The 14,409-nt window shown below is 48.3% G+C and overlaps 2 protein-coding genes across 2 annotated transcripts in view; one reads left to right on the plus strand and one right to left on the minus strand.

The window, feature by feature from the left end:
* The first annotated feature begins 3,212 nt into the window (after positions 1–3,212).
* LOC131294752 (leucine-rich repeat protein SHOC-2-like) lies at positions 3,213–4,475 on the plus strand. The gene has a single exon (XM_058322796.1). It carries the CDS (start codon positions 3,213–3,215, stop codon positions 4,473–4,475), a length of 1,263 nt encoding a protein of 420 aa, XP_058178779.1.
* A 284-nt stretch (positions 4,476–4,759) lies between these two features.
* The window catches only part of LOC131294753 (uncharacterized), a 48,190-nt gene continuing 38,540 nt past the window's right edge, over positions 4,760–14,409 (minus strand). The window contains exons 6-10 of the mRNA XM_058322798.1: positions 6,763–8,625; positions 5,843–6,695; positions 5,600–5,762; positions 5,325–5,529; positions 4,760–5,239 (exon numbers count right to left, since the gene is read on the minus strand). Of these exons, the coding sequence (XP_058178781.1) occupies positions 5,043–5,239; positions 5,325–5,529; positions 5,600–5,762; positions 5,843–6,695; positions 6,763–8,625 (3,281 nt within the window). The 3' untranslated portion in view covers positions 4,760–5,042. The remainder of the gene's footprint in view (positions 5,240–5,324; positions 5,530–5,599; positions 5,763–5,842; positions 6,696–6,762; positions 8,626–14,409) is intronic.

Genomic DNA, 14,409 nt, shown 5'->3' on the forward strand with positions numbered 1-14,409 from the left:
CCTGCAACCGATAAACCACACCGTTAAATTTGTGTGTTAAACTCCTTTCTGCTCGTTTAACACGTTGACTGCTAAGCGTTTTTAGCACACTTTTTTAGAACTATCTTTTTTAATAAAATTTGTTTATAACATTTATTAAACCAACGGTTTTTGACGGCTAAACAAAGACTAAGCTTCCCAAAGAATTGATATTAAATATTACTATAATTTTTATGTTGCATTTTCAATTATGTATGGGCCAAAAACTTTTTAGAACTAATGACAGCTGGCTATCAAAAATGATACCCATGGCATTCAACGTGTTAATATTTTCTCATTTATTTCATCTCCTTCTTCGCAGTGCAGCTATAGAAATATTTTAAAACGAGATACCGTAGATGTACCATATTTGGCGCAGTTAAGGAAATTCTGCATAAAAAGTTTAGTAACAAAATCAATGTTCGGTCAAATCATACCATTTTTTGCACAGTGCTAGCCTAACTACCATAGAATATAAGAAAAATAAGTGAGAAACTCTTATATTGTTATTTCTTCAAGTTTCAGAAACTCTTTGTGTGGCACATTATGTTCCTAACTTGGCGCATAGTTTTTGCAATGTTCCTTACTTGGCGCGATGTGTTCCTAATTTGGCGCACTTAAAACAAAATGGATGTAGTTCATTGAATTCAACAGCTATATTCAAAAGTCAACTTAAAACAATAGAAACACTTTTCAACAGCAATTTAAAAAACAATTTAGCTTTTTTTGCAGCGGGATTTTGGCTTCTCTCGTGAAAATAAAACTATCTCATCGCTAACTTTTATAATCTCATTCATCAAAGCCTTCTATGATTCAAAAATATCTAGCAGCGCAAACAGCCATATTCTCCACGGTGAATAATTAGGAACACTGTGAGCCAAACTTGGCGCAAAATCGTTCGCTTCAAAATTAGCATAAAAATCTCAAAAAGCGCCGAATTTAACCACGATTCATTGAAAATACTTACTTTTTGATAGTTTCTGATAAATAAAATCCCTAATAATTTTTCCTTTGCGTATAAATTATTGGAAACAGTTGAACCCACTCCTTAGCAGCGTTGCTAACGCGGGTAAAAAATGGCGCACTTGTGAGATGGATTTTTTCATTTAATTAAATTTACATTCAATAACTAAAAACCAATAACATGTTTTGATGCGGATGTATTGTACAAACATAAACAAATATTTTACTGCATATTTTAGGCTGAAATGATTTGGAAATAGTCTAATATCGAAGAAAATATTAGAAAGTGCGCCAAGTTTGGACCCGCGCCAAGTATGGTGCTTCTACGGTACCAATAATGCGCAAAACTTACATTTTATTAGCCATCGATCACCAGCAATTAGCTCAAATAGCTAAGCTTTTGAAGAGCAACATGATGAAGAGTGTGAATAAAGAAATTTGTAAAAGACATTGGAGAGCCTATAGTCAAGGATATCGACTTATCCATAAATAAATACTAATGCAGGAGTAATTTTATCTGTATTTTTGTGCATCGTTTTCTAATCAGCAATATTTCAGAATAACTGACCATTTATCTTTTTATTGCTTCAATAAAAAATGTATGTTGTGCATGCGAGGGAAATCACTTTAGTACACGGAAGAGTCAATTAATTCCACTACACTTTTATTTACAAATTACTGTTGGTGGATTACGGTGATTTTCTTCGATTTGTTAGAAAAATCGATAGCTAAGACTCATCGTTAAATAGGTTCCATTCAATGACCCTTGATTCGAAGGATTATTTGTTGGTCCTTTCAGTCTTTGATTACGTCATTGCGTACATTTAAATGAATTCCGTTTTGCTTTCCCACAACGGTGCTTTGCTAGAAATAGAACCAGTGCACATTTTTATTGCCAAAGATAATCTTCCATCGTTAATCTGCACCTCGTCTGCGATTCGCATTCGTCCTTTTCGTCCTGTTTGTCCTGCAGGTGCGAGCCGATCGTGGGAAAGTGCTCCCGCTCCGTGTTCCATGAACCTTTTCACACAATTGTTTTTATTTCCTTTTTTTCGAGAGTTTTCGTATTTCTCTCTCCCTCTTTCTCTTTCGGTTACGGCCTCAAGCCACCCTCGTAGTCCTGCACTTTGCGTCGTCCTTGTGGGATGTCCAATGAAAGTCCCGAACCGAGCACAAACCGTAAACTCCTCCCATCCCTTGTCCGGGGTGTGGAGGGTTTTGCCTCTTGCCGGTTCCGATAAAGGGCCTCCCGGTGCCGTTTTCATCTAGCATCTCTAGGAAGGGAGGGCTTTTTTTACGCTTGGTTTTTCGTTTGGACTCCCTACGATGAGAGTTTTGCTACAAACAGAACCCCTCACGAGTTTAGGCCTCGAACAGAGGGGTGCAATGTCCTTAGTGTATGTCGTGTTTCCCTTTCCAACGCCCTGTTGCCATTCTGATCGTCTTCTCTTTTGCTTCCTTTTGCGCTCACGCGTGCCGGTCTCGTGTGTGAACCGAGCCTCTATTTGATTTCCCACGATTTTCATCACGACCCATCAGCAGCAGCGGCTCTCGTAAAACCATTTCCCGCACGAGACCCGGACCCTTCCCGGGGTTGGGGTACTCCTTCCTGGGTTTCCTAAAGGATCCGCTTGCACTCTTCATCTCTTGTCCGGTGGCGCGTGTTGTGTGCCATCACCGTCGGCGTCTGCTTGTTTGACTTTCTTTGCTTCTAGCCCGACGGAACAAGGACGAGGAAGAAGTATTTTCACATTCTCAAGTAAAACCCTGAAAAAGAGAGCTAAACAGGAAAAGCAAAATAGTGCATTTGTAATTTAAATGCATGAAGTAATTTGAAATTCAACAAAAGCTGTAATTGGTCACTATCAGTTCGTTATGAACAGGTACAAGTACATCTTTTAAATAAAAAAGTAGACAAAAGTGTCTGACCATTAATGGTCGTGGTCAGTGTCACCATAAAAACCATTTTTTTCGTGTACAAAAACACTTGTCATTTGCTTTGTCTGGCGAATTAGTTTATAATGAATAAAGCGTAACCTATTGTTGCGCTTGAAACACGAAATGACATCACACACACATTGTGGCCTTCCGCAACACTCATTTGGAATGACATTCGAGGTGTGAAAATAATAATCTTCACATTAGCCGCCCCGGTGGAAGGCTTTTTAAATCCACATCAGACGAAACTGGATTCAGATGCATTCGGGTTCGTGTGACCTTCGGAACTAACAATGTGGCCCTGTGTGCAATGTAGTGGCGAATCGGAAGTGACCTCAGGTGTAGCGGTGAGGGTTTTCCTGGGACTTCTTCTCGTTGCGTGCGGCTCTTCAGCGTTTCCGGAAGAACGGCGCATCGATGTTCCTCAACCGAAGGCTACAATAACGGACGCAGCGGATGTGGCTTATACTGACGAAAGCCGGATGGTGATCGACTGGCAGAGCCCACTCCGACATCTGAACATCTTGTACGCGCCAAGGCTTCGAGAAATCAGCGGGACACAAAATCTCCAAGCACTCCTCATTAGCGGGTGTGTTCTGGAGCGCCTGGAGGACTCACTCGCTCAGTTGCCCGCCATCAGAATTTTAAAGCTAGTGTCCTGCCAGATGAATGGCACACTCGATTTGTCGTTGCTCTTCCTTACGCCATCCCTTACTTCGCTCAACCTGGAGATGAATCGCTTCGAGTGGGTCGTTCGTACACCGGAACCAGCGTACGCCAACCAATCGCTACCGTTGAAGTTCCTAGACCTCTCTGCCAACGCACTTGAGCACTTCGACCTGGGCGTTATGGAACCGTTTACGGCAATCATGGAGCTTGTCCTCAGCCGCAACCGACTGATAAGCTTGGTGGGAGAAGTGCAGCTACCCAAGTTGGCCACCTTGGACCTTCAATTCAATCGTTTAACGCAGGTGGACCTGCGGGGTTGTGATTGTCAGGCGTTGAACCAGATGCAGTTTTCCAGAAACAACCTGACCAGCTGGCCAATGTTTGCTTCGTCCTCCCGAGGGGTAAAATGTCTAGCGCTAGGCTATAATCAGCTTGAGATGGTGAACTACACCGCGCTGGGGCAGCATCGAAATCTCCAATCGTTGATGCTGGAGAAGAACGCCATCAGCAGCCTTCATCCGAGCGATTCAAGCGACCACAACGACACTACGGCACTAGTGGAGCTGCCGATCTTAAAGGATCTCTTCCTGTACGAGAATCACCTGGAAGCGCTGGAGCTGGAACGCTGGCAGATACCTTCGCTGGAACTGATCCGTGTCGATATGAACCCACTGCGGTACATTCCGGCCGAGCTGTTCCAACGGTGCCCGAAACTACGCTACTTTTACTGCTTCTGTCCGGACATCGAATGCGAATGGATCGAGCTCCAACGGAGCCACCTTCAAGCGGAACCAAATATGCAGATCGATCAAGTGGGGCCAAATAAAACCAACCGGGACTGCATCAGGATGCCAAGGGATGATTGTGTATATTGTAACCCTCGCTAAAACGATTTGGAATAAAACGAAATGAAACGAAATTTTCTTTCCTACCGTTTGCACATGAAAATAGAGCGCAACTTTCGTAACTGTAATTTCATAACATTTTAATTCACTTTAAATCATAAACCGATATGTATAGATAGAATGAATCTTGGCATAAGTGGAACGAATATCTACAAAATATTACACTTGAACAAAAGTTGTGTTGCCGTACACGCAGTTACGCAGTTGCAAGGCCTACCACCTTGACTGGCCTGCTGCTTTCTTGCTTCCTGCCGAGCTGCGGATCCTAATGCGAATAATAAATTTTTACACTTGCACTTCGGCACGCAACAAAAAAGGGTGGAAAAATTACAAATGCTTTCTTAGGGGTAAGTACAACCGGAAGTGGTCGTTGTACAACTGCACAGCTTCGATGGAATCTTATCAACTAGAATTTTCTATCCCCTACTGGATGAGGAAACCCACCACCCCCATCCTGGCATAATCGATAAGTAATTCATTTGCTTTAGAAATAAAAACTGACTACGACGGGGGGCAAGAGAACGAAAGTGTGACGAGGAAAAGGGGAGGTCACTTCTTGCCATAGTGATTTTGATAGTGGTGATGGCCTTTGCCGGTGGTGTCGATGTACTTGGAGGTGTACGTCAGCAGCATGTGCCGCTGCTTGATGTGCTTCGCGCGGATGTGTGGCGACGGTATTTCCTTGGTGTAATTGCTCGGGAACCAACCGACGGCCCCGTCCCGGATGCGTTCCCCCTCATACCATCCTGAAAATCGGAAAGAAACACCGTATGGTTAGCGAATTTCGGTGGGAGTGTTATTGAAGACCCCCTTTCTTTCTCTCTCTCATACCGTCGGCCATTTTGCGATGCACGTTCACCACGTCCTTAATGTCGAGATCGAGCTCATCGGGCTGCAGGGCCTGGTACGGATGGACGGCGATCACCTGCGGACAGTTCCACTGCTCGTAGATCTTCTCGTCCGGATTCTCCGACGCGGGCGGTTCCGTCACCGTTAGCCAGCGTTCACGCTCCGTTTCCGATGGGCAGCTGAGAATCTGCGGAAACAACAAGACGGTTTAATGACGGTTTCATCAATTCTTTGGCATTATTTTCCCCCGCGCTTACCATTTCGACCGTCTTTCCCTCGTGGTTCTCCAGAAGCGTCATGATGATGAGATTTTTACCGATCGTTTGCATCTCCTTCGCCGGCAGCCCGGGCACAACGTCCCCCGAGCTGACGGTCAGCAGTGCTCGTTGACAGTAGTCCGTCACAAGAAAGCTTTCGTCGCTGAAGGAAAGAAGAATGGAGAGAAAGTGTAAGTACAAACGTTTTCCGCACAAAAGACGTTGACGCTGTGCGTTTGGTACCTTTTCTTTTTGGTCAACACGAGCAGATCGGTAAAGAGAAAGGCGTACAAGTTGCTCTTGGAAAACTTCTTGCCGAAGGTCAGCTTGGCGTCGTCTCCGCGCCACAGCAGGTGCATCAGCTCGCCCCGCTTCTCCAGCTTCCGGTGCATGCTACTAGGGGCCGCCCCGATGCCGCACGGTACGATCGCGAGCGGCCGCACGTGCGTCGGAAACTCGATCTGCCGCGACAAGCGCTCCATCTCGTACATCTGCTCGCTTCGGTGCGCCGCATCGTTGCACTGCGTCAGGATGCGGTTGATCAGCACGAACGTTTTCTCCCAGCTACCGAACTCGTCGTCGTTCTCCGGATGGCAGCGCTGCAGGACCGCGTCCAGCAGCAGGCGCATACGGGTGATGCGCTGCATCGGAAGCATCAGGAACGAGGAAAGGCTCAGGCTGCAGCAGACGGGATCGGTCTCGAGTTCGGCCAGCGTGCGCGCAAAGTCGGGCCGGTTCGCCCGGAGCGTCTTGAGCGTGCGGTCGATCTTCGCCTGATGCTCGCAGTACGACACGTACACGTGGAAGTGCTTCTCGGCGTGCTTGTAGATACTGTGGCTCAGGCCGAGCAGCATGATGTTGTCCTGCCAGCAGTTCTCCAGGTCGCACAGCAGCCGATCGGAGCACTCCTGCACCGGGATGATGGACGAGAAGAGTGTCTTCCGGTCGGTGGCACTGAGGATGCGCTGGTCGCGGAAGGCCGGATGGTTGACAAAGTGTGTCCGCAGCAGGTTGAGCGACTTCAGGTACGACGCCTCCGAGGTGAGAATCTCAAACTTGGCCTCTTGCAACCGCTTCTCGGTCGGTGTTAAGGTGGCTAAAATTAAATAAAAAATAAAGAACTTTAGTTCCGTGCTAAGAGACTGTCTCGAAGAGTATGTTACCTAATATTTCCGAGTTCCGTACTTCCGGTACCTCGCACCAGAGCGTACGGAGCTTGCCGACGTGCGGCTCAATCAACTCCAACGCCGTCGGTCGGGAGGGTTTGCGCAGATGCAACGACGAGGTTTCGCTCCGGTCGTCTCCATCGGATCCACCACAGCTCGAACCACCATCGTGCTGCTCCTCCGCCCGGCGTCGGTTGCGCTCGGAAATCTTCTCGTACCCATCATCGTACAGTTCCTCCATGGTTTGGCCACTAATCTCCGCGTCGATATCGCGCGTGATCGACTCCAGCTTGGCCGCGTTATAGATCTGGTAGAGCGGTTCGTTGACGAACATACTGTGCGAGTGGTCATCCCCCGGACCACCCTCTCCACCCGTCGATACGCCCGAACTCTCGCTCGAACTCGCCACCGACGCGCCACTGGTTTGGTAAATGTCGGCGTACCACGAAGACGCGCCGGTCGCTGCCGTCGTACCATTCCCGCCTACCCCTCCCTGCACACTACCGATGTCCTTCGGTGGCAGCGGGGAACGGGGACTACTGCCACCGGCACCCTTGGCCAGCGACGATTGGTCACTGTCGGTGCCAAACGAGTGTGGTTGCTTGAACACGGCGCACTCCGCGTACCAAGAGGTGGCGCCTAGTTTGCGGGTGGTGGAACCGTTAGACTTGCTGGATCCCGTTCCCTTCCGGCTGACGAGGCCAGCCTCGGCCGGGGGAGGTGGTGGAGGAATCGACGGCCGATTGCTTCCCGCGGTCGTGCCGAGTGCGATCGATTTCCGACGGACGTCGCCGAGCTTTAACGCATCGTTGCTTGGCGGCGGTTCCGTGGACACCTGACACGATGGATCCGTGCCGTTGAAAATACCCGAATCTACGTCCACCGCCGACGTGGACACGTAGAAGGTGCTGCGCGACCCATGGAACGAGCTGCCCATGGTGTGGGTGGCCGTGTCCGACACGAGACTTTTGCGCAGCTTCGAACGCAGAGACTTGGAGCTCTTGGACTTTTTGCGGGTGGCCTCGGCGAGGGGTTCTCCGAGCGGCCGGTTGCCACTGACGTTGCTCGATTCGCTGGTGCTCCGCGGTAGACTGACGGCAAGGGCCTGCTCCGAGGTCGAGGGACTAGAGATGAGCGTGATGCTACCGGCTGGAGGCGACGGCGGAGGTCCCACCAAGGGTGAGGACTGCTGCAAAGGCAAGGGCGAGACCGGCGGCAGTGGTGAGGGCCCACCTTTCCCAAACGGCGCATTTTCGTAGTCCTCGGGTGGCGGCTTCGGAACACCACCCGCTCCACCTAAAGGGATCGGCAGTTTAAAGGCGCGCCCTGAGGACTTCGACGATGTCTTTGAGGACGGTTTCGGCGGTAACACGGTGGGGGAGTTTTCGTACGTCACAGCACCGCGACCCCCATCACCACCACCACCAGCACCGCTCGCTTTGGGAGACTTCTTTTTCGACAACTTGTGGAAGCCTTTCGCTATCTCCGACTTGGAGAGCGTTCCGAGGTTCTTGATCTTCTGCACCAGCACGTAAACCTGGCTGCTGGACGGTGGTGGATCGGGCAGCTTTGCGTTCCGGATGTAGACCCCACTGTCCGTGCGGTGCCGACATCGCTGCTCGTCCTCCTCGTCCTCCTCCGTGTCGTCGCTGTCGAACGAATCGAACTCATCGTCAGGGGTGACCGCGAGGTCGGACCGGTGCTCGTGGAAACTTCCGCCGGAAAATGGTGCCTGTTGCTGCTCCTGCTGCAGATGTTGCTGTTCCACTGTAGAGGAAGCCCGCGATCGTTCACTTCCATTCCGGTAACAGTCATTCGCTCCGATCGAGTACAGTGACTCATAGTGATGGTCGGAATCGTCTGAAAAAAAATGAAAAATAGAAAATGTTACGATTAGATGTCTATTGATAAGGATTGCATCTACTGATAAGAGGTAAGAGAAACCGCGACTACATTGTAGTGACCCGATTGATGCCAATCTTTCATAACACCGTAAAACGGCAATAGTGGCATGTGTTGAGCAGCGATCAGTGCACTTATCAGTACCATTGTAACAACGATCAAAGACGGAGGTTGTATAGAAAGAGTTCTCACTATGATCACCATGATCAACCTGCTATCACTCGCCATGTAAGTAGAGATTAAAAATATTAACATAATTTTTCCTAATTGAACAATATTTTCTCTCGATTTGCAGATTGTGTCTGTGTGGAGTGACCATCGGGGCTACGGTTAACCTATCGTGTGAGAAACCGAAGGCCACGGTATGCCATATAGCGAAGCTACCGGCAGGGATGGACATCACGCTTCCTGATCTAAGCCGTCGAACTAAGCTAAGCATAAAAGAAGGAACGCTGAAGAACCTCACGCAAGCGATGATCGCTCCGACCGGGTCGCAGTTACGCACGGTGCATTTGGATGGACTCGGTATGGAAAGTGTCTACTTGTTGCCCAACTTCGAGGAAGTCCGGCTGCGTAACAACCGACTGTCGACGATCGTGTTGCCATCTGGTGAAAGTTCGTTCGCACTAAAGGTTCTTGACTTGAGCCGAAACCAGTTCAAAAACGTCTCCCAGTTGGCAGCTTTCACGAAGCTAGAAGAACTCAATCTCGACGATAACTTCATCAGAGAGCTGCCTATGGGGATGTTCGAAGGAATGGAGAATCTCCGCGTACTCTCGGTAGCCCGGAACAACCTGACGAAGGTGGTGACACCTACGGGTAGTGGGGAGTTCGTTTTACCCAATCTGGAGACTCTGTCCCTCGCCTTTAACCAACTTCAGGAGATCCAGATGATGCGCTGGCAGTTACCGTCCCTGAAGGATCTTTTGCTGAACGATAACCAACTAGTGCAGCTATCAGAACTGGATGGTTTTGATCGGTTCTACAGCCTGGAAAAACTTGCACTGGCCAGAAACCGTTGGAGCTGCGCATGGCTTGTACATGCCTTGCAGAATGTCACAAAACCCGGGCAGGGTGTGCAGATAGTTCGCGATCCGGCAGGCGAAAATCAGCAGAGCTGTACGTTCGAGAAAGTGGCCGGCATTTGCTGTCAGTTCAACGTGGCCGAAGATGCGGGAACGAAGCAACTGTTCGATCCAGAAGTCGAAAATGCACGGGAGATGACTATGCGCATCGACAAGCTACATGACGAGTACCTCAAATATGGTGCGGAAAAGGTCACCGAATTTGCCAAACACGTTCGCGAGCAGATAGACAAGCTGACTGAACTGGTTCAAAGCGGCGAACCACAGGTGGTTACTTTGGAGCATGTGTTGCACCTCCGCGAGGCTATGGAAGAGATGACCGAGAAGGTGGCTGAGCATGAGAAGTTGGCGGAAAAATTCCTGGAAGCTGATAAGGAACAGAAACGGTTGCTACACTTCATGGTCGATATGAAGAATAAGCTTGTCGGTCAAGCAATCGATGCGGACAAGATATTAGACCTTGTGGAACAGGAGAAGGCTTCTTTCGATCAACAACTGAAGGCACACTTGGCCAAAAACTAATTAGGCTACAAACTTTTTCGTACGAATATATAAAAACTGTAATTGAAACCGTACTATTACTTTATTGTGTTTCCTTTTTTTAATCCTCGAGCGTTTTATAATGGATGCTTAGAAGTCTTCAGCAAGTTCTCCCGATATTTGACTGCATGTTTTTCTATAGTACTCGTACGTTGCACTCACTGTATTCTCCAGCTTATCGTACTTATTTTTGAGCTCCTGGAATAGATCCCGGCCAGTGGACAGTTCCTTCTCTAAACCTCCAATACGATCGGATTGGTCCTTAAGTTTGATACGCTGATCGTAACCTTTTCCCGTGTAGAAGTTGAGCTTGCTCCTCATATTTTCCAGCTCCTCGCGAAGTTTGCTCAGGGCAGTTTCATGTTGCGCCGTAACCTGGGTCCAGTTGGAGAAGAGCGAGGATCCGTTGCTACTTGTACCGTCCGCCTCGATTGCCGAGAGGGTTTCGTTCCACTTGGCATCGAGCTCGGTGCGAAGATCTCCCATGCGGGAGGACAAGTCCGTTTCGAGCGTGTCCAAGCCGTCTCGATGTATGCCGAGGCTCTCTTCCAGTTTCTCAAGGTCCTTCGAGTGCTCTTCCTGCTTTTTGAGAAGTTCATCCAGTCGTGTGGACAGTGCTTCGTGTTGGCTTTCTAGCAGAGGCTTAACGGTGGTCGATCCATTGGCGATCGACGCGTTCAGCGTACCGATTAACTGCGTAAGTCGCTGCAGCTGGTCCCACTTGTCCTGGTACACGTCGAGAAGGCTGACACTGTCCTTACCACGATGGGTACAGCAGTGGTCCATATAGCGAATCATGTTTTCTTCCTCACAGCGGTCCGCCTTGTCTGAATCAATCTGAAGCGACGGTTTGAGGCTAGCGAACACCGGCTCCGCTATCAGCCAGTCACAGTACAGTCGATTTCCAGCCACAGCCAACGATTTCAACGCAGCGAACTGCGTAAGATTGCCCTCGATCCGATTGAGGTTGTTCGAGGCAACGCTGAACGTTTCCAGCGCATCCATCTCCCAGGCGTGCATATCGAGCGTGGTCAGCTGATTCCCGGCGAACGAAAGCGTCACCAAACGTTTGAGCTGCACCTGAGAAGTCACCGTGTGCAGGCGGTTGTGGGCAAGCGACAACATTCCCAATACGGACAGTTTGCTGAACGCACTCATGTCCAGAGTGGTCAACAGATTGTGGTCCAGCTCCAGCAAGTACAGCTCCACAAACCGCTCGAGCGAAGGCAACGCTGTCAGCTTGTTGTGCGATAGCTTTAGGAATTGCAAACTGTACGGCTCATCACCTGCTTCGTCCAGCTGCAGCTCATCGATCTCATTTTTGGTGGCAAACAGATATTTATAATCCGCTCGAATGTACAGTTTCACGATGCCGAGTCCATCCAGTCTGAGATCGGTCACATCGGATAGCTTGCTGGCCAGCGTTTCCGAAAAGTTCGGAATCCGACCGGACTCAATTACCAGCCGATTGTGAAGATCATCGAAACTTGCGTACTCAATGTCGCTATCTGTTTCTAGCGTGACCTGCGCCAATCTGCACATCTCATGCAACGACGAACATCGGTAGGTTTTCCCGGCAAAGGCAATACTAGAGATTTGTATCAAAAGTGCTGCACAGCGAAAGCTACAGATGGAAACATGAGTTTAGAGACAAATTAAATGTCTTGGAACACTAACAATAACTTTATCAAGCTACTTACAGACTCAGCTGGCTAACCATTGTGATGAACCGTGTTGTAACCACAACGTTCCTTCAAGAACTGAACCTGAACACTGAATAAAGGATTTCCTCCCATCGAACGATCTCCCTCTCGACATGACCCAATAAAACTGCAACAAAGTATCGCAAAGAGCTCGTATCAGCACGCCGATCAGTTGCGATAACCGCGAGGTCAAATCTGCTCAACAACAAGACGTGTTTTGTCAATGGAGTAGAGGATCTTATCGTGGTCCTGCTTTTCCTGATTCATCTATGTGATAGAATGTTACTCTTTGAGAAGTAAACAGTTTACAGGGATGATCAGTATAGTATGTTTCAATTCATCATCAGTCTATTTCCATCAGCCTTGAAGCTTAGTGTCCGTGCTCCGTTAGCCATGTTTGTGCACTACTTTGTATTAGGGTAAGTGTAACAGGAGTTATTAGTCTTTTTGTTCGAGGGTACCCTGGATAAAAGTGGTTATATGCTTACTCTTCCAGTTCGTTGGCGTACCTGGCTAGATTTGCGCAGACCGCCCCCGATCCTCAACTAGTGTATAAATGTGTTTCTAAGATCGGATCGGTATGTGTCATCCCAGTGATGAAGTTCGAGGATTCTTCACAAACATTTCAACTGCACGATTCGAAAGATAAAACCCAGCTAAACATCAAAGGAGGCAACATTGTTGCCTTAATGAACAAGCAATGTGAAACTCTTCGATCGTTCGAGAAGATCACTATCGGCCCGACCGGCCTGGGTGAACTGTGCGTTGCGAAGTCGTTCCGGGAAGTGTCTGCAGAAAATAATAACATCCGAACATTGCATGCGAACGTCGCCGATGACGGAGAATTCCGTATCGAAATTTTGAAACTGAACAACAATAAACTCGACAGCCAGGCAATGGGGGTAATCAAGCATTTTGTTGCGCTGAAGCAACTCCATCTGGAGCGTAACGCCCTGACAACGTTAGACATGGCCGATTTCACTGAGATGACGAACCTGGAGGAACTTCGGTTGAACAACAACCGGCTCAATAAGATCACGGACGGGATGATTGCTCTGCCAAAGCTTAGCTTCTTTGGGCTGGCGAACAACTCGCTGACGGGACTGAACGTGCAGCAGTGGAACATGGAATCACTGGAGACGCTCGAGCTTGCCTCCAACAATATCACCTACGTTCGTGGTTTCAAACAGTTACCCACACTGAACGAGGTGACGCTCGCCGGAAATAATTGGGAATGTTTTGCGTTAGAACACATGCTGGAGTCGTTGGAGTCGAGTGCTGTTACGGTTCGAGACGGCGATCGCAATTGCGATGGTGTTCGTAACACAAGCATATGTTGTACGGTCGAGGCCAACCAGTCAGAGCATACGCTTCTGGATGAGTTGAAAAAGTACTCGGAGCTAGAAAAACGTTACATAGAAGCTAATTCGACGCTGGAGAAGAATATCAACCTCCAAAAACTTTATTTTGCAAGTGCTATAGAGGAATTCAAAAAGAAAATCGACGAAAAAAAAAGTACACCGCAGTTCGCAAGTTTGACAGAAAAGTCTCGAACTGGTTGTAAGGAGGAGAATGTTAAAGGTACAGCAACATCATCTGGCAGCGATCCTGCTCCTGGTACGCCTGCTCCTTTACCTGATAACGATGGTGGTGAATCGACTCCAAGTACCGATCCTACCATTACAGACGGTAAAGCAGTAGAGAAGCTGGAGAAAGAGCCCTGTGAATCATCTGATAAAGAATGCATCTGCCCCAAGAAGGAATTGGACAATATTAAAGCCGATCTGAATGCTCTGACAGCTAAGCTCGAAGAGAGCGATCGTAAGGTGACGAACGCGCTAACTAATCAACCCTATCTGCAATCGTTGGCGGCATTGAACCGCCACGAGTTTCGTACGATGGTTAAGCGCGGTGAGGAGAAAGTAAAAGAGGTGAACACGAAGCTAAAAATGCTGAAAGATTACATAGCGAGTGAGCTAAACAAGTTGGTTTAATAAAGATCCCTCACTGTGGTGATCATAGACCCAGTATCCCCAGAGTTCATGTTTGTTTATTTGCGGTAGGGTTATCGCTCGCAGTCGTTACAAACAATGTAGTCTTATCTGATTTCGATCATTTTGAAGGTACATCAGTTTCTTCGCTGCGGGAGATGAGTTAGTTTTCATTCGAATACGGAACGCGCCAGTAGTTACGTACTTTCGCTAGGAAGATGATTGGCTTTCGGTAAGCACAGTTCACTCGGTTTGGTTTCGAGGAGGATTCGTTTCAGTGTCTTTTCTCTTCCACAACAGGATATTGCTACCCCTATTGGGACTTCTGGTTGGAAGTGCGGTCGGTGTTAGTTACAACTGCGAACAACCTGATGTAAAGGAAGTAAAAGGCACATGTGTTCTTGAAGGTGTTACGCTACTATC

Source organism: Anopheles ziemanni, chromosome 2, assembly GCF_943734765.1.
Source record: "Anopheles ziemanni chromosome 2, idAnoZiCoDA_A2_x.2, whole genome shotgun sequence".
Lineage (NCBI taxonomy): Eukaryota > Metazoa > Arthropoda > Insecta > Diptera > Culicidae > Anopheles > Anopheles ziemanni.